The 25432-nt window shown below is 39.3% G+C and overlaps 1 protein-coding gene across 2 annotated transcripts in view; it reads left to right on the plus strand.

Moving 5' to 3' along the window:
- Positions 1-25432, plus strand: part of dapk1 (death-associated protein kinase 1) — a 100530-nt gene that overhangs the window by 41019 nt on the left and 34079 nt on the right. For both annotated transcript variants that reach the window (XM_055011479.1, XM_055011478.1), the window contains exons 4-12: positions 2713-2851; positions 6897-7026; positions 9825-9873; positions 10063-10089; positions 13889-14041; positions 17002-17047; positions 17216-17305; positions 19004-19096; positions 22990-23109. In XM_055011479.1, coding sequence (XP_054867454.1) covers positions 2713-2851; positions 6897-7026; positions 9825-9873; positions 10063-10089; positions 13889-14041; positions 17002-17047; positions 17216-17305; positions 19004-19096; positions 22990-23109 — 847 coding nt within the window. The remainder of the gene's footprint in view (positions 1-2712; positions 2852-6896; positions 7027-9824; positions 9874-10062; positions 10090-13888; positions 14042-17001; positions 17048-17215; positions 17306-19003; positions 19097-22989; positions 23110-25432) is intronic.

Raw genomic sequence — 25432 nt, forward strand, 5'->3', positions numbered from 1 at the left:
GATGAGACTTTTCAGATCGTAACAGTTAACCTTCTGAACCCCAAGCAGTTTTTGGGGTGTTTTTTTTTTGCTCCTGTCACATTTTACTCAGTGTAGGTACCATTTTCACCACAATATAAAGTCCTGAACCTCTATGGAAACTGCACATCCATGACTCGAAGTACAGAGAAGTATGTCTTTTAGACAGCATGACTCAATTATATTGCCATATATCATTAAAATGCAGAAATTAAAGTTTCATTTCTTTATTTTCAATAACTTGAAAAGCACTGCAATTAGTGTGTTTTTCCACGAGCCCATGGGTAAACCCAATTCAGGAATAAATTAAGGCTATACATGCCATAGACCAGCTTTCTCACTAAGTCTGTTTACATTTTTACACCTTCTACAAACCACCTGTTTTCTGTACTCTGCACATCAGCTTTAAAAGGATATTTCACCATGCTGAATGTATCTTCCAACAACTTGCTGACAACTCGTTCTACTCTATATGTTTTTTGAGCCATACACTATTTAATAGTAATAATAATATCATTCAAGTCTGTTTATTTTGCTCTGAATCTCTTTTGTCTTTTGTCATGTGACTACTGTTTAAAGCTAAATCACTCATGGCTTCTTAGGTGTGCTGAGGAGTGCAATGTTTTTAGATTTCACAGGATCTGGTGCAATAGGTTTATTTCTTGTAGAATTTTTGAATATGACGTGTAAAAGAAAATGATTTGGATGAAATTTACCAATTTTAGACTTATATTTGGCTGTTTTTCCTGATGAAATGGTCAATCGAAAAGCTCTTCCTCTTTATCGTTTAAGACATTGTGCCTTGTTTCTTTTTATCCTCTTTTCTAATGTCTTAATTTTTTTTGCAAAGCTTTGAGGAACAGTCACTTTACTGCACAAACTGTATGAGGCTGTGACAAATAAAACTCTTAAATCGTTAATCTGAATCATCACACTCATACTGTGGCAACGAGCCATGTGCTTATATTTACTGTTTTAGCTCTTTCTGGCTCTGAGAAGTTATTTAATTTTTGCAGCTTTTTAAAAAGCAACATGCCTTTCAAAACCTGCAAGTTTTGGGATTCTCAGAGTTAAACACCTGGATTATGTGCAGTATTTAAAAAGTGAATAAAGTGTAACTTTACCTCAAGTGAACTCTGGTGAGGTGACAGAATGTGTTTTTCGTGGTGTTTATTCAGCCCTTGGCAGGTTAAGGAAGACGTAACATTTGTCTGCTGAAAATATTTGGCTTCATGTTATTCCCCTTTGTCCTCCACATCCTCTCCGCCTCATGCTGCCTTCTGGCTAAACAAGGCCATGACAGCTGCTGTCCTTTGACCTTAAACACTGACCAACTTGTGCAAAAAGAGACCGAGGAGACAGGTTCGGGCAGGAACCTTCTTTCCTGTGTGTGAATGTGTGTTTACACCCTGTCAAGCACTGAAGCAGACGATGAAATAAAGAGCGATCTGCAGGAGGAGGAGGTGGAGGTCCCAGCTGTGCAGCTGCTGGTGCTTCCTCTTTGCAGGGGTGGAGTTGTGTGTGTCTACGCGTGTGTGTGTGTGTGTGTGTGTGTGTGTACGTGTGTGTACGTGTATGTGTGTACATGTGAGAGTGTGTGTGTAGGTTTCAGTTCCTGCAGAACAGTCTGTGATGACATTAATTGGTGGTCATTTTTGTGGAGCAACATTAACAGAAGAAATTAAAATTGCAGGTTATAAAATGCAAGACAATAAAACAGCAGCAATGGTTGAATAAATGTACAATGACAACTTTAAATCAGATTTCTTTTCCAATTTAAAATTACTTAAGAGTCAGTTTGATGCCTTACATACTGTTAGCTGTAAGACAAACACATATTTGTATGTATGTAAGGCTGAGTGAATGCTCAGATACTGGATAAGCATGGCTGTAATTACAGTCATCTGCACTGTTTTTCTCTTTCTTCTGCTTTCTCCGTCACAGTTCCCAGCACTGCAGGCTTTCACTTACATTATCAAGCTGTGAACATTATAAATCCTCTGCTCTCCTCATTTCCCAATTCCCTCTTCTCTTCTTTTCCATCAGATCCTCTCATCTCGCATTGCTGCTCTTTATCTCTACAAGTTTTAATAATTAGTCCTGAATGATCTCACTATAGTTTCATTAAATGATCTTCAATTCTGATGTGAAATGGATCCAATCAGATCTTTGTAGGTTCTGGATAGATAGAATTTAGGGCCTTGTCTAGGGATTAGCAACCATTGGTGCTGATATGAACAGTGTTAAATACGGGAGTTTTAAGAAGTAATTCAATTTAGATATGAAATGAAACCTTTAGAATAAATGAGCCCAAGTTGAATTTTAACCTCTTTTACTTGATTGAGCTCAAAATATTCTGTATTCAGAATGCTATTTAACCACAACATTTCACTTATTTTGTGATTCCATTTGATAAACATGTTGGATTTTAGTGCTGTGGCTGATTGGTGTAGTTCATTATGTCTTCACCTGGACTCTCATTCTTGCAGTTCTTTGGCAACATAAGGTTTAAATGAGTTAACATCCAGCAGTTTATTGTGAAGAGCACTGGTTAAAATGCACTCTGGATGTGTAAATTGGTCAGGCTCTAACGTAGCAGGATGATTAGATTACATCAGCTCAGCTCTGTTAATCAGGGATTTGTAGCTGGCTCTGACCGCAGAGATCTCACTTTCTGATTCTCTCTCTGTCCAGTGTGGCCGGTGGTGAGCTGTTTGACTTCTTGGCAGAGAAGGAGTCGCTGAGCGAGGAGGAGGCCACGCAGTTCCTCAAGCAGATCCTGGATGGAGTCTTCTACCTGCACTCCAAGCAGATCGCTCACTTCGACCTCAAGGTACTGCCACAAGAAAAGACCGTCAAATTCACCATCTGATTCCGTTTGTCAGCCATGTATTACAAACAAGAAAAGAGTCAGAATAAGTGGTCAGTCCTGAAACTGTTCATCAATGAAATCATTAGACAACCAAAAGAGGATTAATCTGCAGCTATTATGTTAATCACTCAGTGTCAATGTCATTCCAGCCTGATGCTAATAATATGTCATATTACTCTTGTCTTTGCTGGTAATTTATGGTTTGTTAATATCATACAACCAGATAAACTCAACATACTAGCCTTCTAATGTTAATGTTTCACAGGAAAGATTTGCACTCATGATGTTTCTGCAGCACTATCTTCATCTTACTCCGTTAGTCCATAAGTGATGGATGCTTTTTGTGTAGCTGGTAAAATGTAAAATTTCACCCCATCCCTGTAAAAATCTATAGGGGAAAATGGGGATAAAAGACATGCAAAAAGCTTATAATTCATACACATGGCAAGCAAAATGTCCTTAAAAGTGGTATTTATACAGCATCCCATGATATCAAAATGGTCACTCCATTTGTTTGTTTCCCTCAATTCCTGTCTCCCTTTCATGCCACGATCAGATAAAGGCAGAAAATGCCCCAAAATAATGACCACAAACAAAAAGAATGATAGATCCACTCCTCTGGTGATTGTTAGTCTCATAACAACACTTTCGATAGAAAATGATGACAACCACTTCCTCAAGGTCAACACAATTGGGTCGCGATCTTTGAAAAGATTCCTCTGACAGATACACAGCGAACAAACCCCTAAATTTATCATCCTTCTCGAGGTCACACTAAAGTGTTGACACCCCTGTTGTAAGTCAGAGTTCATATCCATTTTCCTAAATGCTCATCGGAGAACAGATTTAGGAGAAATATGCAAATATATCGAATTGTGCATCAGATGGCCTCTTTTTGTCCCTCCTTTTATCTCACTTTCTCATTTTATCTTGTTTTTTTTTTTTTGCTATTTCGTGTGAAGCTAATTACCATGACTAATCTGTTCTCTGGAGTCTCTGCATTTTATTATGGAGTGTCAGTACTTTGAGCTCCTGAGGGAGAAGCTGCAAAGGTCATAGTGTACTCACAGCAGAGCAACATGTTTACATTATGCAGCACATCACATGCCCTCTGTTTGTTCGGTGTATTTTTGAACCCGTGTCGTTATTGTTCTTTATTTGCATCTCAGTCAATATCATCGATCAGCTGTCCACTTACAGCTGCAGATATGGCGCCTTTTGACGAAATAGTCCAGACTGACTCCTCCACTTACAGAACAATTCTTAGAAATCATATATTAGAGTTTAGGACAGAAAATAATGACCTCTTTGTCCATCCCAGCCACTTCTGATCAATGCTGGAGCTTTTAGTGACCACTGCAGCCTTCACTCTGACCTTTAGCTTCTGTTATTTACTGTCATAGCAGCAGCTCAGATTATGATTTAGATGACTTTCTTCAATAACACTGTAATCCACTCTTTGCTTTCTATTTTCACATTCTTGTCAGATCTTTTTTGTATGTGTGCTTGAGATCATTTAAAAGACTATAGGTCAATTTTAGATCATTTTTATGACTTTTTATCAGAATGCTGAGCAGCAGTAGTTGTAAATATTCAGGGTCAGAATTAACAACATTTTAAAAGTCATTTTTGTGAAAATAATTTCTTTTTAGCATCAAATCAATTCCTACAGAGAGTAATATTGCCAGTCAGTGCACTCATTGCACTCAGGAGCCTAATATATTGGGCAGGGCGGACTAATGATATCTGACTCATCACCACTCATCTCATATGCAATTTGTAAATGAACTAATGGACCAAAATGATTTACAGTCAGCTGTTCTTTTAATGAGAAATACTTGAGGAAATAACTGAGGTTGTAAAAATCCTCAAACTTTGATGCTGCTACTGTGTTGTTGTTTACTAATTCTACAATTAATGTCCTAGTCCTTGTAATTTTCATCATGTCACTGACAGACCTGCGTAGAAACATCTTTCTTTTTTATCTTGCTTCACTAAAATTCTCATGTTTCTCATTATTTAAGGTGTTCAAATTATGCAGATGGAGAACTAGAACAGCTTGTAACCTACATCTGATGTCGTCCTTCATTCCAGCATAAACATACGCCTTTAAATGTTTGTAGAGCAGAGAACGAAACCAACTGAGCCGAGCAGGAGTTTGTATTTTCTCATTGGCTCCAGTTGCTGCTGCTGCCCACAGCCAATCTGTTCTTCCCAGACTAAATCCTCAAGTTAGGCTCATAATCAGGTTGGTCTGAATGGAAGATGGCCTCGTCTAAAAGAGGCCTTGTGTTCTTAGGAATGTCCGGCTTCTGTCGTTTGGCTTTGCTCAAAGCACATCTTCGCTGTTCTTTCCTTTCTCCAACTTCCTCGAGAGGTTTTCCCTCGTGTTTTGCATGGGATTTCCATGCCTGATGAGCCTCCTTCCTGCCAGACTGTTCCTGGTTTTGTGTCCGACTCTGCTGCCAGATCCCTGCTTTACACTTAGTTTGTGTCCAGTACTGATCGTTTATGGATAGGGATGAGTGACCGTGAAGATACTGTTTGTCGAACTGGTACTTTAACAGTAATGTTATCAAGTCTTTTTTTTCAAAAAGGTAAAGTGAAGAGAGACAGAAATGAGAAGAGACATACAGTAAGAGTCTGGGCCGGTTGAGATTCAGATTAAAGAATTGCTACTGATGACATTTGCGCCCATGTGGTCTGCACCCTAACCAATCAGCTATCTGTTTGCCTCTTTCAAGGAACAATTAAAAACATATCAAAATAAACTTTACTTAATTTTGTCTTTTTTAGATTTCCTTTCTTTCACTTGACTTTTAAATACAAACCTGAATGCACGACGTTTCTCCGACAGTGAGTTTACTGTGCGGTATTGATAGTTTTACTTATGTTTACTCTAAGTTTTGAGTGCTTCTTCTAGCTCTGCCAGCACTAAGATTCATTTAGACTAAGGTTTCAATAAAAGCAGGACAAAGTTAGAAAATGACCAAAGGCGCATCTCCTGTCACTACGTTGAGCCTCTTCGAATCCTTTGTCCTCTGCCTTTCTGCCTGTAACCCAGAGATCAATGTTGGATCATGAAGGAAGCCTCAGTTCCTGTAATGAGAGTGTTATGAAGGCTAGCTGGAGGAGCTCTGTGTCAGGATGCACAGGTGTATCCTCGATGAAGTCTTTCCGCACCCGTGACATAAAACATGCGTGATACACTCACTCAGTTTATCTTTGTTTGTCTGGTAGCGTTCTGTGTGTCGCATGGCATGTGTGTGTGTTAAATAAAAAATAAATATATATGACACTCATAAATTCTTGTCCCATTATAGTGAATTGGATTAAAAGTAAACATTTACTGTAAGCTGTCATGAGCGCTGCCACGTTCATCTGACATGGATCATAAAGAACAACTGTGCTATAATGAAACAATGGGCAGATGATGCAGCTGTTCCACATGTTGGACAAAGACACAAACAGAGGAGAGAGATGTACAAACTGAGAAATTAGAAGGGGGAATAAATCTTCCCAGCTCTGAGCACTTTAAAAGTGAAACTATGACTTTCTGACAGACTTCAGATGACGCTCTGACAAATTCAGACTGAATTCATGAACACATTCATAGCTTAACAACCAGCTAGCTAATGGCTATTTTAATCACCACCGTTGTTTTTATAATTTAGTTGACTCCACGTGTGGGCTCTCAGCTGCTAGAGACAACTTGATCATGTTTCTGCTCTTATATGCGTAAGACTTGCTGCACCTCACTCTGCTGAGCTAATAGTCTATAATAATTTAACCACTAGGACCCATTTAATACCAGATTTCAGTACTCATCCCTATTTATGGGACAAAACCTCAACATTTCTCTGTAAATGTAACTGTTCCTCATTGAAATCATGGTACGTTAGTAAAGACTTAAAGGAAGTGTTTGGTCCAGGTTGGTGCTCTGTCCTCTTAATGTCCAGTTTCTCATCCTTTAACACCCCCGTTCTCTTTCTGTCTTTGCTTCTAGCCGGAGAACATCATGCTGCTGAACCGCTCAGTGCCTCATCCGCGCATCAAGCTCATTGACTTTGGACTGGCCCACAAGATAGATTTTGGCAATGATTTTAAAAACATTTTTGGAACGCCAGAGTTTGTAGGTCAGTATCGCCACGTTTGTGTGAACGTTGTTTTAGTGTGTTATCACTCATGTTTCTTTTTTTTTATTGTTCTGATGAGGTTGAACAAATTTACACTACCAGTCAGAAATTTGGACATGCCTTCTCATTCAATGTTTTTTTATTTCATTATTTTATATATTGCAGATGAATACTGAAGACATCAGAACTATAAAATAACACATATGGAATTATGTTCTAAACAAAAAAAGGTTAATCTTTAGTATTAATCTACAATGTAGAAAATAACACAGATAATTAAAAAGCACTGAATGAGAAGGTATGTCCAAACTTTTGACTGGGAATGTACTTTCAGTTATTTTTCTGCTATAAACACACTCACTGCACCACCCAGATTCGCTGGCGTTATCCCAGGGGCTGCATATTGTGAGAGCATTTGCCAACTGTACCATAGGGACTAAGTGAGAGAGACCTGATAATAGACCGGGGATTATCAGAACTGGCCCTTCTTGCCAAAGCGCACACACATAGATACATCAGTGCCATCTGCCCTCATCAAGCTATTGCCTGGATCAGCCGCCAATCCTCCCAGAGTCCCCCGTATGAAGCCAGTGCCGACTACCAGCATCATCCAGGCCAAGACCAGAGCTTGTTGCCAGTTCAGCAGGATGTCAGCGGTCAGATGGTATTAATAGCAATCAAGTAGCAGAAAGCTAAAGCAAAGAGTTGGGTAGCAACAGGTAGGAGCAATGAAAATATTTAGGATATTATAGATATATTGAATTTACATCTCCAGCTTGTTGTTTTGTAGATGCACACAACAGTTTAGGTTCATGTGCTGCTGGGAGAGTTGAAGGAGGCTTATCTGAGAAGGACAGTTACATGCTTTTGTTGTAAAAGCAGCAGGAAGTTAGTTATTGTAGTTCGGCCAACAGATTTGGTCTGTTTACCAGCCTAGTCAGCTTTTACAGGAGAGGCTGTGACGCACAGCTCACAGAGGAAATGAAGGTGCTTTGGATCTCTTTACACCTAATTGCTGCAATTTGTGTCAAAACCGTATTCCTTCTGTGAGTCATAACTCAGTCAAATACAGGAATAATACACATTTTTTAGAGTGTGACATTAACCCCCCCAAGGAAATCTTGTTCACCCTGAATAAACATCTAGAAATCTGCTTCGGAAAAGACATTTTAAGGGTTTTATTTTAGTATTGAAGTAATCCAGTTATAAGATATGTTGCAAAAAGGATCCACTAGTAGCTAATTCACCATACCTTTAATGGTCAAATGGTGAAAATGTAATTGAATGCAGGCGAAAAGTATGGCAATGCATTAAGGCAGAAAGGAAGATACCCAGTCACCATCTCTATTATATAAGATTTATGCACACTAACATTAAAACCACCTGCCTAATACTGTGTAGGTCACTCCTGTGCTGTGAATTCAGCTCTGACCAGCCAAGGCTTGCACTCCACAGACCTCTAAAGGTGTCCTGTGTTTTCAGGCACCAAGACATTAGCAGCAGATGCTTTAAATTTTGTAAGTTGCAAGGTGGAAACTCCATGGACTGAACATAAACCTTCAGCACATCTCAGAATGTCTGATAGGATTGAGATCTGGGGAATTTGGAGGCCAAGTCACTACCTTGAAGTCTTGGTCATGTTCCTCAAACCATTCCTGAACAATCACACTGACAGGGAGCATTATTCTGTTGTAAGAGGCCGCTGCCATCAGGGAATAGTGCTGCCATGAGCGGGATGTACGTTATCTGCAGCAGTGTTTAGGTAGGTGGTACGTGTCAAAGTAACAGCCACATGAATGCCAGGTTTCCCAGCAGAACATCACACTGCCTCCACCAGCTTACCCTCATTTGATCATGCACCCTGCTGACACCACCTTCTTCCATTGCCCCATGCTGTAGTTCTGATGCCCTTTATAGCTGCTTTTGGCAGCGGACAGAAGTCAGCTTGTGCATTCTGACCAGTCTGCAGCTACACAATCTCCCTACACAGCAAGCTACAATGCACTGTGTGTTCTGACGCCTTTCTACCATAGCCAGCTTTAAGGTTTTCAGCAGTTTGTGCTGCAGTAGCTCTCCACACAGGCCAGTCTTCAGTCCACCTACACATCAGTGGCTTTTGGATGCCCTTCACCCTGTCACCAGTTTACCAGTTGTTCTTCTTTGGGCACTCCACTCCTCCTGTTTCACTCTGACCCAGTCACCATCTCAGTTTGTCAAATTCACTCACATCCTCACGCTGCCCATTTCTCCTTCAACTTCTGGAGCTGACTGTTCACCTGCTGCCTATAATAATAATAATAATATTAATAATAATCAATGTTATTTACTTCACCTGTCAGTGGTTTTTATTCTGTGGCTGATCAGTGAATAGTATTAACTTCACATCTTCACATCCTGTCTCTCATAAAATGTCTACCCATTAAAGTCGACCCTGTTTTGTTTAAATTTGATCTGGAATTAATTTACCGATTCACCTTTCATTATTCACACATCTGAGGATATGTGATAAGAGAAAAGAAGAGGAGCAATAATCACAAGTCTTGTGGGTGTGATTAAAAAAAACAGTGGCTTGTAAAATAACACCTCAAAAGAAACAGCAACCAAAAAAAATTTGTTACCCAGCTGAAAGTGATAAAATGCTTGAATAAACTCATAGCAGACAGTAAAGGAACTGCCACATAAAAATACAGAAATGAGTTAGTATGGGAAAAGAAATAAACAAGTTAGGATGTGAGTGTGATTTGCGTGTTAACCTGAGAAGTAATAATGTTGTTTTGTTTTGTGGGTTTGATTTGCAGCTCCAGAAGTAGTCAACTATGAACCTTTGGGCCTGGAGGCAGACATGTGGTGAGTAAACAAACAATCTGCTCCACAATGAGCATTATAGACATATGCTGTTTGAAATCGCTCTCATTTATGGAAAACATCTGCTGTTAAGAAAAGTTATGTTTTCCATGATGTGCTGCTGTTTTAAGACGAGATTGTTTGATGTTAAAAGTCTCTTCTCTGTCTGTTTTCCTCCCTGTTTCTGTCCAGGAGTGTTGGTGTGATAACCTACATCCTGTAAGTATCTGAAATCCCACCAGTGACGGCGGCTACTGGTGCGAAGCATGTATTAATTGGAAATGTGCATCACTGCAGGGTTTTTGTGTTTGTATTTTCTTACAAACCCAGAGGCATCATCATTCACTCAACATGGCTGTCAGTCTGGATGTTTGTTGAGACGTAAAGAGGTTAATGGCTGCTCTTTGACCTCTCTGTTGTTGGGCCAAACGGCAGTCACAGCGCTGTTTGTCATGAATAATGTAGAGGCCTGCAGCAGGAACCATGGAGCATGTTAAAACTGCCTTTTTGGATGCATTTGAGTGTGACAGCTTCCCAGCCGCTGTACGTTTCAATTCATTCCAAGAGATTGTGTTTTGATTGGCATTTTATTAAATATCCAATATCAGTGAGTCATTGTTTACCACATAACACAGCCTCCTTCAGAACACAATCAGACCAAACAGCAAAACCTGCAATTATGTTTTTGTTTTTCTCCTATTTTTGCAATCTTTGTTACAATAGTTTTTCTTTAATTGCCATTCGTGGCTGCTGTTATTGCCTTACATCTTTGTTGTTTTCACTCAGGGACCAATTTAGGGCTTAATTTTATGTTTTCTATGAAGGACTTTGTCATCTAGTTCCCTACTTTATTCCGCTTTTCTTACTTTAATTTGCAGGAAGAGTTGCGGTCATCATCTCACTCAGGGGAAAAAAATGCTGTTAAATCCCAAAAGCATTTCCTTTCAACAGTCACACATGCTTTGATATGATATTCCACTTATCTCCTGCCTGAAAAGTTTGTAGCACAGCATTTAACGTACTATAAGGCTTACTTTTTCATTTTATTTTATGATATTTTTACTGATTCACACTGAAAGTAACAGAAAGTTGTTTCGTTTTCTTCTACAAAAAAAAGATAGATTGCAAGAGTTTATAGTGCTGCAACTATCGATTATTTTCTTTGTTGATGAGTCAGTTATTCTCTTGATTTGTTGACTACTTGTTTGGTTTATAAAACGTCAATGTCAGTGTTTCTCAAAGCTCAAGATGATGTCTTTTTCCTCCGCAACCCAAAGACATTCAGTTTACTGGCAAAGAGGAGTAAAGAAACCAGAAAATGTTCACATTTGAGACGCTGGAATCAAAGATCTTTTAAGTTTACTTAAACTGCAGTGTCTGTAGCTCATAAAAAGCTTCCTCTAACTGAGGATAAACACAAAAATATGGGCGATGAAATGTGAATGAGCTGCTGCTCGTCACACTGACTTAAAAACACAAAAAAAACACAAGATTAAATCATAAAGCACTTGAGCTACAAATGGGATTTTTACAATCCCGACTAAGCCTGGATTTTTGGCATATTTATTTTTAAATCTGATTTTAACCTGTTTTTTACTATTCAAAACGAACAACTGAGAAATCTGTGATTTCATTTAAATATAATCTATAATAAGGAGCTTTAAAAGTGCCATGTTTCGGCTGCTAGAGGCTAGTCTTCTGAAACTGACTCTTGACTTTATTCCTGATCTTGTACTCCTTGTTTGATCTTGTCAGCGTGTTTCACAGTTAATTAAGTGGCCTCAGCTCTCAGAGAGACATCCTGATTTGATGTCCCCCTGTAGGATTTAATAAATCACCATTTATAGATGCAACTGTCTGATTGATGCAGTCTTCATTAGCCAGGCTACTTTAGAGGAAGTTTTGTTAAAAGTCTCAAACTGATCCATTTTTTTTAGATTTAGATTTTTTAATTGAGTTAAGCAATTGATCTTTAGCGCAGCCTACACTGTCCTCTTCATCAGAGGGCTTTCAGCGGAGCAGTTCGTGCTTCTGAAGCAGCCGTTTGCAGACATGTCAGCACAGTTTAATTCAGCGGCAACGGAAAAGTTCATGCCCTCGACGGCCAACAGATCAACTGCTGATAGCGCTTCATGACGCTCTCCCTCTCTCTGTGTACGAAACCGTTGTAAAGCTCCGGCACACCTTTATCCTTCACCTACACAAAGCTAAATGTAAAATGTACTCCCAAAACTGTATGTTAGATGCATATACCCACACAAATACAGCAGCAAAGTAAAGGTGAATACCAACCTGAAAGTATTATCTGATCATTACGTAATAAGTAGCTGCGATCGCTACATGCTTCATGTCAGAGGAATATCGTGTAAGTGTTTTGAACATGATGCATTGTTTAGTTAGTCTACGTTACACAATGCACAAATGCGTCCATGCTCACATGCATGCTGCACACATACACACACACACACGATCTTTGTTCATGCTGTCCACCCACACGGCTGTCACAGCTCTGCCTGGCAAGGTAGAAAAGAGATTGTTTGCTGCCTATTATCACAGCAGAGCAACCGTGAGGTGCACTGACTGTTCATCTCTCACCGTTAAATGCAACGTGAAGAGAAAAAATGGCTGGGGATAATTCAAGAAGCAATTTGTTTTAACTCTTAGGAGCATCTCCACACTAATGGCAGTTTTTCCACAAGTAATGACCCAGTTACCACAAAACAATAAAAGTTCCATTAGGCTGAAAGATTTGCCTCAACTTTAGATAATGGTTTGAGTAAATGTGGTGAATCAGCTTGTAGTGCGAGAGCTCTAATTTGGGTTTTAGGTTGTTTAATTGGGCTTATTTCAGCATTATGCACACCGTGTCTCTTTTAAATCTCATTTGTGAAGCATTTTGGGAAAATGGTGGCTAAAATGTTGCCAAAGAGTTCTGACTGAACACTTTCCTGCTGCTTTTACTGCCTGGCCTCATGAAAAACTGACTTAATTACTTGTGTGTTGTGAGCAGCTGCACCTTATACAGTCAATAAATTCATACATTTCCACTCAGCGTGAGCTTGACCTGCACCACCTCCTTGTCTCTCCCAGCTGGCATGTTAATAAGCGGCTGGTGCTGACGAGCTTCAGCAGGGAAGGCCGCGGTTTTTCAGGGACTGATGTTTGGTTTAACTGCCTGAGCTCCAGGAGACTGGAGTCCTCATCAGCATGCATGACCGCTCAGCCCTGTTTGTGCTCTGCTGTGTCTGAGTTTGTCCTTTTTATAAACGTGCATTTGTTTTGTGCTGGTGTGAACTTTATCCCCTCACTGCATTGGCTTACTTCCTTTATGAATGCATTCAGTGGAGAGGTGTGAAAGTGCATTAAAATTCCTGCACTCAAACTGAGAGCAGACCAGCTGGCTTTCCTCCGATAGAGTTTGACTTAGCACGCACCAAATACTTCAGATTGATAGCAAAGCCTGACTAATGAGTCTCCATTAGCTGCTACGCGGCTCCGTAATCACATTCCCTCATCAAAGAGTAGTGAAGGTCTTTGTTTCGGTTTCGAGGACCAAAGCTAATCAGTAGCTGGTGAATTAGTGTTTGGACCAAAATCCAAAGAATTACTTTTTTCCTTTTGATCACAAAACCTATTGGGGCAAGTTAGATGATGAGAAAATGGTGCTGTTGTTAGAAGCTTTGGAGTTGATCATGTAATCAAAAAGAATTCTTTACTTTCTTTGGAGTAGGGATGAAAAATTTAGGAAATATATGGAATTGTGATTTTTCTGAGCGATATTGCAGTTTGATTTGTGATGTAGTTTTTTAAGGTCAAGCTTTGGTTCAATATTCACTGTGTAATAGATGTAGAGTATTAGATGGAGCATCACCGCATGAAAGACCATCAGAAGTGTGACTGCTTTAAAACAGGCTGTATTCTAAATTGCAGTCCTTGTGATCCACAGGACTTTTGTGATGTTGTCTTTGTTGATTCATTGCTAAACAAATGTATTGTTTACCTCTTTCCTGTCTTTCAGTCTGAGCGGTGCATCTCCGTTCCTGGGTGACAACAAGCAGGAGACGCTGGCCAACGTGTCGGCCGTGGATTATACGTTCGACGAGGAGTTCTTCAGCAACACCAGCGTCCTGGCCAAAGACTTCATCGCAAGACTCCTTGTTAAAGATCCAAAGTATGTGTGATCCGTCTTTCAAATTGCTTTCATTAGATGAGAATTTTGATATAAAGGTTTTTTTTGAAAATTCAAGTAGAGAGACATTGAAGCCGTCCTTTATTATGTCGTTTGGAAACTTTTGGCGTCATCTAAAGAGGTTTTAGCCAGTGCCAAAGGAGAATTACTTTCGGCTAATGTGTAGGAATTAAGAAAAACAATGTATATACATTTTTAAAAAACATTTCTGTTAATTGGTTTTCAGTTAGACAAGCATGATACACCTTTAGTTCATGAAATGGTCAAAAATGACATGCTAACTGTCATGTGTAGTCACCCCCCCAAGGCCATTCTGACCCAGGAAAAACCTTTTTCTTGTAATATAGTACAGTAGCCTCACAGCTGGATCATTCGCTAGTCTCTTAATGATTTTTTTTTTAATTTTGAAAAGCTGACAGGAAAATTGAGTAAGTGCTTTCTGCAGATATTCCAGCAATGACTGCCCTGTCACTATTGGCTGTAGTGCCTGAAAGCGTTCAGACTGTGACTCTGCCTCATTACTGAGTCGCTCCAGCAACGACTGAAAGGCTGCAGCTGCATTTGAACACATTAAAAACACCTTTTCTCGCTCGTAATTGCTCCTGTTCCTTCAGAACAATAGAGTGAGAGCAAGGGGGCTAACGGAGGTGAATAATTGTAGTTGTGGAGATAATTTCATTTGGATAGGCTGCAGTAAGAATAGAGACAGTACAGGGTGGCCACGGGTGGCTTTAAACAGACAGTAGGAGAAAGACTGACTTTACAAACTCCACCTAATGGGCCTTTTAGAAATCCCCGACCGAGTGCATCAGAATGGAACAGCTTTTAATTGATCTGCATCATGGATCCACTCAGCTGGCAGCAAGATTAATGAATATTACCTCAAAGGAGAGAGACACATATTACAGTGTGATAATGTTCACGATGACACTGGAGGAAAAAAGGAACCAGCATAGCCTTTGTTCGATGCAATGCGCTTCATTTCCACAAATGACGTGTGGAAACACTGACAACACTGTCAGCCCTTGTGTTTGCTGTTACCTCAGACAGGTTTGTGGCTTATCTCTGACTCGGGTTTGTGAACAGAGTAACCTTAGTTAGAAACAGGGATGTGGTAGTAAACAGATGTAGATAGGAGGAAGCACAGTGTTGACCCGATCACACCAGCTTCTCCAATGTTAGCGTTTGTTGGACACACAGAAACTTTGTCTGAACAATGTCTAGCTGTTCTAGTTGTTAATTAGAAGTTGTAATAAGGGATTTGGCAGTGAGAAATAAGGGAAGTGGAGTCTGGTTTCCTTAAGCCTTGGTTTTATTAAATGCTAACTAAAAACACATTATTGATTTCCTAAGCACTGCTCAGTTAATAATCTTAGTTTATTATGATTCTGGTGTCCATGGAGTGTTTATGTTCTCAAACATTTCCTCTAAATTATCATCTATCTTGGGAAGTAGGACACAAATTGACCTTTTAATTTGTTCCGTTTACTCAAATGTTCACAATAGGTTTTTGCAATGCCTTATCACAGGTGTTGATAAAGAGAAGTCGGTCAAGTTTCAAAAAGGAAATAAGATATTTTAGATTCACAAAGGTCAATACAGAAAAATTTAGAAGGGCTGAAACAACTAACAGGGATCTAGACCGACCTTTAAATTGTTTGCACTGATGCGCTACACATTTTCATTTAGACGCACCTGCACAAACTGTAGGCGGATTAAAATGTTTCACTGAGCTTTTTGGCACTGAATAATACATAAATACATACCTGTACACACTGGTCAATTTTCTAACACCTTATGTCAGCAGAAATAAAGGTGCAGATAATGTTATGTACATTGAACCATTCTTTTTCAGTAGAATGATGTGGAACTTAAAGTCATTAAAACGTAGCTCTCGATTAGCTAGCGTTCTAACAAAACTAAATTGAAACCTTCAGCCAGAGACACAAACAGACAAAGCAGTCACAGTAAAAATGTTTGGTCACACTCTGAAGCCCTGACCTAATGAAATTATTACCAATGTTGACTAATTTATTAGTTTTTCCTTCAGTTCATTGTTTGGTCAGAAATGAGTAACAGTGTGCATCACAAGGGTTCAGAGTTTGGGTGTTTAGCCAGATGTGTTGGTTTTTGTTAGTGTTTTTTTTTTACAGCCAACTGTTTGAAACACAGCATTAATGGTCATTAAAAATAGTAAAGCAGCAAATAATTAAATTGAAATTGAACTCAGTGGGGAGATTGCTGTTACAGAGTAATTATTAAATACAATGCAGCTCACCATTTTATTTTTAACATCATTTATTTATATATTTTTGCAGGAGTCTGTTCTGTCAACCACTGAGTGTAAATAAAGACAGACAGATGTCACCTAAAGTTTTCGTGAAGAACAGTAATTTCTTGATGGTCAAATGGGACTCACTGATGTTACCTACCTTCCTTGCTGTCTGTGTTCGGTAATCCCTCGTTAAACTTGTCCATAGCGTTCATGGATTGTTGAGAGCAATCAGCGTGTCTGAGTACGGACAGGAAGACGCCTACTTTTATCAATTACATGCTTCTGTTTTTGCAGACATGATTATCATTTATACAATAAACAAACCGTAGTGTTTCTGCCGTGTCTTGGAGTCACCGGTTAGAGGGAAAGAGAAATATATGTTTTGGATGTGACCTAAGAATCCAGTTCCAGTTTAGTTTATAATCTAATGACTGTGTCTCTCTAATAATGCAATACCTTTTGGTGCATTTTTATAATGCACACATCCCTGTTTACTGCAGCTTTTATTTGTCTATAACCCCTCAGTTGAATTTTTTATGCTACATACCACCCATGGATGAGGGCCTATTTTCATGGCCTTTAAGCTAAAATAAAAATTTGTGAAAGCACTGAACAAGACTGATAACTGTCAAAGGCAAATATTTCTCTTTAATTTTTCTGTTCACAGAAAAAGAATGACGATTCAGGACAGCCTCCAGCACCCCTGGATCAAGGTTGGATTTTTCTGCAGATGACTGATGTTGTCTCTGTTTAATTTAAAACACCGTACCCTGTCAAATTTCAAAAGTTTTTGTTTTGTTGCAGCATTTGATATTTGAAAGCTGCGGATTTCCAAGTTTCAGCTGATTCTGTACCAAGTTTGCTTTTTTCTGCTTTGCCAGCCAAAAGACACTCAGCAAGCACTGAGCAGGAAGGAGTCGGCTGTCAACATGGAAAAGTTCAAAAAGTTTGCAGCTCGAAGAAAGTGGAAAGTAAGTGCTTTTCTCTGGTACACTCTCAGATTTTTGTACACGCACACTCAAGCTTCAGAAAAGACAAATTGTTGTACAATGCAATAAAACCTACTAAAATCTTACCCACTGACTCATCACATCCTCACAACGCTACACTTTGAAAGCTTCTTGCTAGAGAGTCTCTGCAGGCGGACTTTGATGTCACCACCGGTTGCTGCTGCTGGCTCACCACAACCGTCAGAGTCACTAGCAGCGCTGCTGTGGCGGTCGTCTACTTGTCGGTTTTGGTTCGTCACAGCTGACCCAGCAATGCTCCTAGCCTGCAAGAAACGCTGAGCTCGTTTATGTGTGTTGGTTCGGCGGCACTGTCATGCCATGTTTCTGTCTTCTGCTCGGGCACGCTGGCAGCTTCTGGCTTTGCAGCAAACTCGATTTCACTTTGAGTCACGGAATGAAAAATGCTCCAAAACCTGACAAACCAGAGACATTCAAGTGGTTTGTAGAAGTGATATTTTCAGGTTTACGAAATACTTCAAAAAATGACAAGAGAAAATAGAATCCAACTGTTATCAGAGCCAGACTGGGCTGACTTTAAATCTAAAAATCTAAGAGAAGACTACTGCATGTCCACAGGGGTGTTTCTGGAAGCCAGAGGTTGTGTTGCTTGCCAGCATTTGGACGTTTTGTGGGAAAGCAATACAGGCCACACCCGATCGGAAAGCATTTCATACTGGATCAGCATTGGCAGCTTGTTTGAAAACTCACAAAATGTTTTTCTGAAAACATCTGAGGTGAGATGAAAACCATAAAGCTGCTGAATCTGTCCTCATTCTAGACTGACAGCAGTAAATTTATAAGTTTTTCAAGAGTCTCCAGACACAGCAAATTGCATCAAATGGCCCCGATTTGCATTAAATTGCCAAACCTCAACTTTATCCAGATGAGGCCCGCCCAACATGACACCTCGTCTTTCAAAATGTAATGCAGCACAGCCAGAATGCATCTCACGTAGACCAGAAATGAATGAGAAGCATGGAAATTACAGATTGTATGGACACCATCAGACATACTCTATAAACCCTCAAGGCCTTGCTTTTCTTTTTACATGTACAAATGCATATAATTGTTGTATCATTTTTGCAGAAATAGCTTGATGCAAGATATTGTTAACCTCAGCTCTGAAGTCATCCTTTGAAGCTCTTCATAGTAAAAAAAAAATCCTTGTTAATTAAAGTTGGTTTTTAATCCAGAGGCTGTTTGACTTGCACTTCTAGGCACTTCTGTAAACACTCACAGTTATTTGCATCTTCATATTCTGTGTTTCTAGCTGACATGAGTGGTTTTCGTGTTTGCAAGCTCGCTTTACTCAAATTGATCCTTGAGGGATGAATAGAAGATTTTGAGTTGAAACAGAGCTGAAATATGAGAAGAGCTTTTGTAGAGTTTGTAGATGCCTATGTTCCTACTCACACATCAGCATCCAGTTTGCTGACAAACAGCAGGATAAAGTCTACAGGCATGCCATTTAACAATATGAGGGTCAGCGGGTTATCAAGAATGAACTACAGTGAGCAAAGTAACTGAATTTGAATGGAGCAGAAAATTGTGTTACATCGCACTTGCCTGCCCGTTGACAGCGCTCTTAACATGACTTGACATTACCTTGTTCCAGTTCTACTCATTCATGAAACCACCATTCTTCTCTCTTTTTTCCAGCAATCCGTCCGACTTATCTCCTTATGCAACCGGCTGTCCCGCTCTTTCCTGTCCAGAAGCAACATAAGTGTGGCGCGCAGCGACGACACGCTGGTAAGACCTGCAGATCTGCTCCTCTGGTTTGCATGAACAAACATACCGGACATTTAAAAGAAGGTAAAAACCATTAAAAACGCAGGAGAGGCAGGAAGTTCATTCATTAAGTTGATTGAGTTTACTGCTTGTATCCCCATCAAGGCCTTGAATTGCTCTTGAGTGAGACATTTGCATCTCAACAAGAGCACCACTGCTGTTATCTGTACCAGCCTGTGTGCTCTTTAATACAGACAAATGAAAGCAACTGACAGGAGACTGTTGGGTTAATGAGTTTCATTTTGCCTTCATTGCAGTGCATTTGCTCATTAGGACCCTGAGTTCTCAGTTACAGCTCTGGTATTTCCAGGTTGACAATCTCTCTAAGAATCTGGAGCTTCTACATGTAATTGATCTGTTCCTCGTTTGCCCCAAAGTGCAACAGGTCATGTGTTTGTAGAACTGTTGGAATTTCATTGTGTGCAGCCTTAAAACCAGGTTAGGCTTGGAGGACTGTGGCTCCACGGAAGGAAACCCTTAATATCTCTTGCAAATGAGTGAGTCACTTTGCACACAGATGGTGATACACAAAAGCTTTTATGCTATTAGAGTGTCTGAAACCGAGCAGCCTGAGATGTAAACACTTCAGTCTCTGTGAGAAGCTTAATCATTTACAAAGCAGGCCAAGGGCAGCCCGTTTCCCCACGGCAACTTCCTCCTGTCGCAGGTGAGAAAGCAGGTAGAGCGACGCATGTTGAGGATGCAGCGCCCCCCTTGGTCCACAAGCTGAACTGCAGCAGGAGCGGATGTTGACCAGTGCAGGCTTCATAAGCAGTGATTGTCTTAACTGGCTGAGCAGTTTCAGGGTTAAGTGGTTTACTTAAAGACTGTACACAGAGGTGGCTTTTACCGCAGCTCCCCTTCTGTCAATGTTCAACTGAGACAGTGTTTGTGTTCGAGTTTAGAGACTCTGTATCAGAGGATAGAAGAAAGTGTACAAATCAGGAGCACAAAGTATTAATGGCATGACTGGAAGAAACTGACCTCATGGATTTATTTAATTGTGCTACAATAGTGGTGCACAGTGTGAGGAGCTGGCTTTTTTCCTTAATGTCGCCAGTGTTCTTCAGTCTTGAACCACATGCCTCCTAGATAGCGTAAAAAAGTTTTAAAAAGTTAGTAGATCCTAAATGATGTCTGCCATCATAATCTGTCGTCACAACTTGTCACACATTTTAAATTCCCTCTCTGGCTACTGATTAAACCTCTAAAAATGTGTCAGTATGACTGAGAGTTTTTGTTTTCCATTAAAATAATCCCTTCCTGCCTTGCAATGGCTTAAAAGTCACTCTACACTGTTGCTTCCTCCAGAACGTTCAGATCTATGAAGTCCACACCTTTTTGTATATTTATATCTTCGCTACTTGCTGCAGCCGAAGCTCACCAGCTCACCCATGACTCTGCTCAAACCCTATAAAACCACTCCATGCTACACATTGGCAAGTTATATAATTGGAGTAACTCTGCCATATATGTTTATGCTGGATCCCCATTCTGAGTAACAATGATGCAGGATGCAGAGAGTCCGTCCCTGAAAGCTAACGGGATTGGTGTCTATATCTGTGTTTTTAATACTGTCACTAGTAAGCTGCAGTTTCAAGGTAGAAATGCTCAACCGTGGTGTTTACTGCTTATTTGGCTCATGATATCTACTAACATACGTAAAACACTGCATATAAACACGATAACTGGGTTAAAAAAACAGAATTTTCATGGGCTCTTTCAGTGTGGTGTTTCTTCTCTAACTATATCTTGTTGGTACTAGTAGGGGTTTTCTTGTACATTTGCTTTTTGCTTTTACTTTTTTATCAAAGATATTTGAGTTGTGGTTCTTTTCTGCTGATTACACCTGAAAAATCTTGGAAGTGCTTGAACTGACGGTCAAAAAATGAAAGCCTGAAAAAAATGGACCGTCAGATTTCAGTTTACAGTGATGTTTTAGGTATTTTTGCTTTCTTGGCCTGTAGTCAACAAAAGAAAATACTGAGTGACTAAAATTGTCCCTATTCCTCAATTGGTCACAGAGACCACAGCACTGACTGCATTCTACCTACTAAATTATATAATTACAAACAAACATCACAAGCTAGTACTGCACAATTTTAACCTGGTTATTTTGTACTGAAATGATAAGAACAGACTCAGAGGAGACTCATATGATTTCTGAAAATGAAACGATTAATTCTGAACTGTTGATTCACACAGAAGTACTACTAAGGAAAATAACACAGGCCAGTTTGCTGCTGTTGTTAAGAGTAAACGTGTAGTAAATGTTAAATAAGTCAGACCTGGCAGCGTTCGTTAGGTTGGGAAAGTTTAAAGTTGTAAAAACATGAGGTGTGTTCACAGGTAGTCTGTTCCTTCTGTTGCCAAGAATAATGTAGAAGACTAATGGCTGGATTGTTCAACCAATGAGAGTTTAGTTGGATTTAAGTCAACACGTCGTCTTAGTTTCTTCGGCCTTGTTGCTTTTTAAATTACTTCTGATATAGTTTTTTTCATTGACTAATCCTTGCAACACAAATTAATAGTCAGAGAAACTTATGAAGAAATAGTTTTTGAAACGTACCACAAAAAGAAGCCCAGAAATTAATTTTCAGATATGAAATTACTTCCTTGAATTTTGGAGATTTCACTGTTGGTAAGAACCAGATAGATCAACATTTATTGCTTTTGTAGATATTTTATTGTGACATGGAGAGGTTTTAAAGTGGACATTTACCTGCTGACTGCTATCAGAGGAAAACTACTGGAAATAGTGCACATCAAAGACACAATACAGTAGACGGCTAATAACTCTCCATCCTGTGTCATGGATCACTGTTTTTAGGAGGTACAAACTGTTGACAGTGAATTCCCACGAAGCTTGTACAGATCTATGTTAGTCTGCAGCGCTCTGAGGTGCTTTAGTCATGGCTCCCCAGCAGGGAGGTGACTCTGAGGAATGCAGCTGGAGGGTCAGGCTTGGCTGAACAAACGCCTCCATCCTCCTCACCTCCCTGCCTCTCCTCTCTGTGTCTCTTTGTGCAGCGGAGCGTCACAGCTGATTCTGTCCTGAAGGTTACTGGGCCACGGACACAAACAGTCCTGATGTGTGTTTTTTTTTTTTTTTTTTTTTAAACGTGTTTATTCAGGTTTTCTTTGTTTTGTTTACACAAGAAGAACAAACAACAACAAGAGAACTAAAAACGAGGCACAAAAACAGCAATAAAGAAAGAATAAGAATACATAAGTTTAAATAAAAATAAGTTAATTAATTAATTAATTTAAAAAAAAAGAAAGAAAGAAAAGATATTGACAAATAATTGCAGAAGTCTGAAAAAAAAATAGAATAAATGAATTAAAACAAAAGTACATAAAATAAGTAATAATAAAAGTAGTATTGTATAAAACAATACATATTAAACATGATCAAGTTAGCTTATGTCATCCTTCCAGCCATCGATAGGAATATTGTTCTTCTGAAGGAAATCGTAGAAAAGAGTCCATATTTCTTTAAACTTGTCCAGTCTGTTCGTTGTTGCATAGCTTATCTTTTCCAAAGCAAGATTAAAAATCATTCCTTTTAGCCATTGTGATGCTGTACAAGGAGTATCTGATTTCCATGAAGTTGCTATACATCTTTTTGCTTCTAGGAAACAAATATTCAGTAGGGATTTGACATTCTTTGAAAAATTACAATCCTTTGGGTAAATATTCAATAAACACATTTTGGAATTTAAAGGAATTTGCTTGCCAATAATCTCCTGATGTGTGTTTAATATGAGCTGTTGTTTTCTCTTTGTTTGTTTATGTGTATTAATGCCTGAGAAGAAGATAATGACTTAGATTACTTGTCTTTTCCACCTGTACAGGATGAGGAAGACTCCTTTGTGATGAAGGCCATCATCCACGCCATAAACGATGACAACGTGCCCGGTCTGCAGCATCTGCTCGGCTCGTTGAACAGTTACGACGTCAACCAACCCAACAAGGTGACTGAAATGATGTCTTGTAAAGGTGTCGGTTTCATTTTTTTTAATAAATCTAATCATTTACTCAAAACCTTCAGAAAGACACCACGATGTCAGTCACTTGTTCACATGTTCTGCCCAGCGACAAGCAAAACTGCCTCTTCTACAAACTCAAACGAAGTTTCTGATCACAAAATCTTAAATTTAATTTTGTGCATCTTGTGACTTTGCAAGTCAGTGTTTTGGTATTATATAAGAAATATTGCACACAAGGAAAACATCAGTCCTGTCCTGCTGGAGTCAGAGATTTGTTGCTGTCTTGTGTGTGTGTGGATGAAACTTTAGGTAGAGGTGGACTCAAGGATGATTTTGTATGTCTGTTTGTGAAGACCGATTTGTGTTGTAGTCCTTGGGATCGAAGACATTTTGGGCAGTTCTCAGGTTCTGGTGCACACTCAAATGGCTGTTTTAGGGTTAAGACTTGGTGTTAGGTGTAAGGTTGAAATTAGGTTTGTGGTGAGATTAGTGTCATGTTAGTTAATGGCCTCATAAAGATGTACCAAGGTCCTTTCCAAATCTATTAAAGCTACAACCACTAATGGGTTCTAATCTGGAATTTCACTGAAAGCCATTTTGGCCAAAACCGATCACAGTGTCCATTCAAATTTAAATTTCTTTAATTAACTATTCTTGGCAATGTTGTATAGCACAATTAAGAGATGAGAAAGTACCATTACTTAACTTAAACCACAGCAGACTCTGCCTGGTTATTGGAAGCAGCTTAGAGCTTAACAAATTCAGCTATCCTGTGGGATAAAGAGAGTCAGTTTCATAAACTAACTATCAGAATAAAAGTTAAAAATTCACAACACGCCAAGTTATAAGAATACATTATGCTGAGGCAGCAACAAAACGCAGCATCTTCATCCCTTTACTCCAACTTCTGACTGTAAAAACTGCAGCAAAGACACCAAAATATACGGTACAAGTCATTTAGCCTTCCTTTATTCTCTGCATTTATGAGAGGTAATGAACCAGGGGCAATAAAGTGCACAGCAAGAAACAAGAGAGAAACAAGCACTAACAGCTGAGTGAGTTGTGTTTTATTTACTAAACAGTCTCCCTGTGCTAGCTAGCTTTGAAAAGCTATCATATGATTTTATTTCTTTTGATTAAGCTTCAAAAGTCTGATGAGGTTCATGGGTTGAAAGGTTTTGGTTGCTTTCTTCTGCATTGTATTTTATTCAAACACGCTTTGCAAATTCCAGCTTTATTGTCTTTTTGAGGCACCTGGTAGAACTGCCATATCAGTGAAGCCAGTCAAGTCATTTTAGCTGCACATGGAGAAAATATATCACAAGTTTTGCATCATCTGATCAGCCTTTATAGAGAAAACTGCTCAAACTATTTAGAATAAACTTCAGTTGATAACAATCAGTAGCAGACATATTGGAGCACCCTTAGCAGACACTAGTTCATCCCAGCAAAACAAAAAAGAAAAAGCTCCGGGTAGACATTTTAAATATTGACATTCCAGTTACATTTATATATTTTCACAGTAGCTGCAGTCCATGAGGCTTAAACGTAATTTCTAAATCTTGTTAAATTCATTTTTTAGGATTTGTTCTGTAATTTTCGCAGTAGTAATGTTTCCAGTGTTCAGCCGAAGAGACAGATTAGCATATTTTTAAGGTTTATGTCAAAAGGTAACAATAAAGCAAATAAATACAGCCAAAACAAAGAACCAGTTTCACCAGTTCACATCTTTCTCCTTCTAAAAATATCTGTAATACATGCAGGACATGGCTAAAATAAGAAAAGTTTAGTTTATTGTGGCTACAGACCTTCATAATGTTCAGCTGTTGTTGAAACTGTTTTTCAAAGGTGTTCAACTTTGTAGTTATTTTAAAGGATGTCATTTGTGCTGCTGTTGAGTCGTCCGTTTGTCGTTTTGTCCACCTCCTTTATACCAGTAAGGGTAGACTAAATAACAGAAGCACCTCTATATAAGAAGCTAAACAACTCAACAGCACCACAAATTGCATCCTCTAAAATGTAAGAAGAAAAGATAATTACACAAATGTAAGAAAACGTTGAAAGCATGAGAGACACATATATTTTAGTGCAGAAACGAGCCAAACTTTAGACTTGTTTTTGCACCAAAAACCTGATGTTCAGGTACGTTTCCAGACTCTCATCTTCATGCTGCTTCGATGGGGAAGGAGAACCTGTTTCCTGACAGGTGATGGGTGACGGGGGATGTGAGGTTATTAAACTCGGTGAGGTGTAGAGAACAAAGGAGACGTGGGAAGGAAAGGAGGAGATGAGGAATGAAAACATAATA

The sequence above is a fragment of the Amphiprion ocellaris genome, chromosome 6 (genome assembly GCF_022539595.1).
Source record: "Amphiprion ocellaris isolate individual 3 ecotype Okinawa chromosome 6, ASM2253959v1, whole genome shotgun sequence".
In the NCBI taxonomy this organism is placed as follows: Eukaryota; Metazoa; Chordata; class Actinopteri; family Pomacentridae; genus Amphiprion; species Amphiprion ocellaris.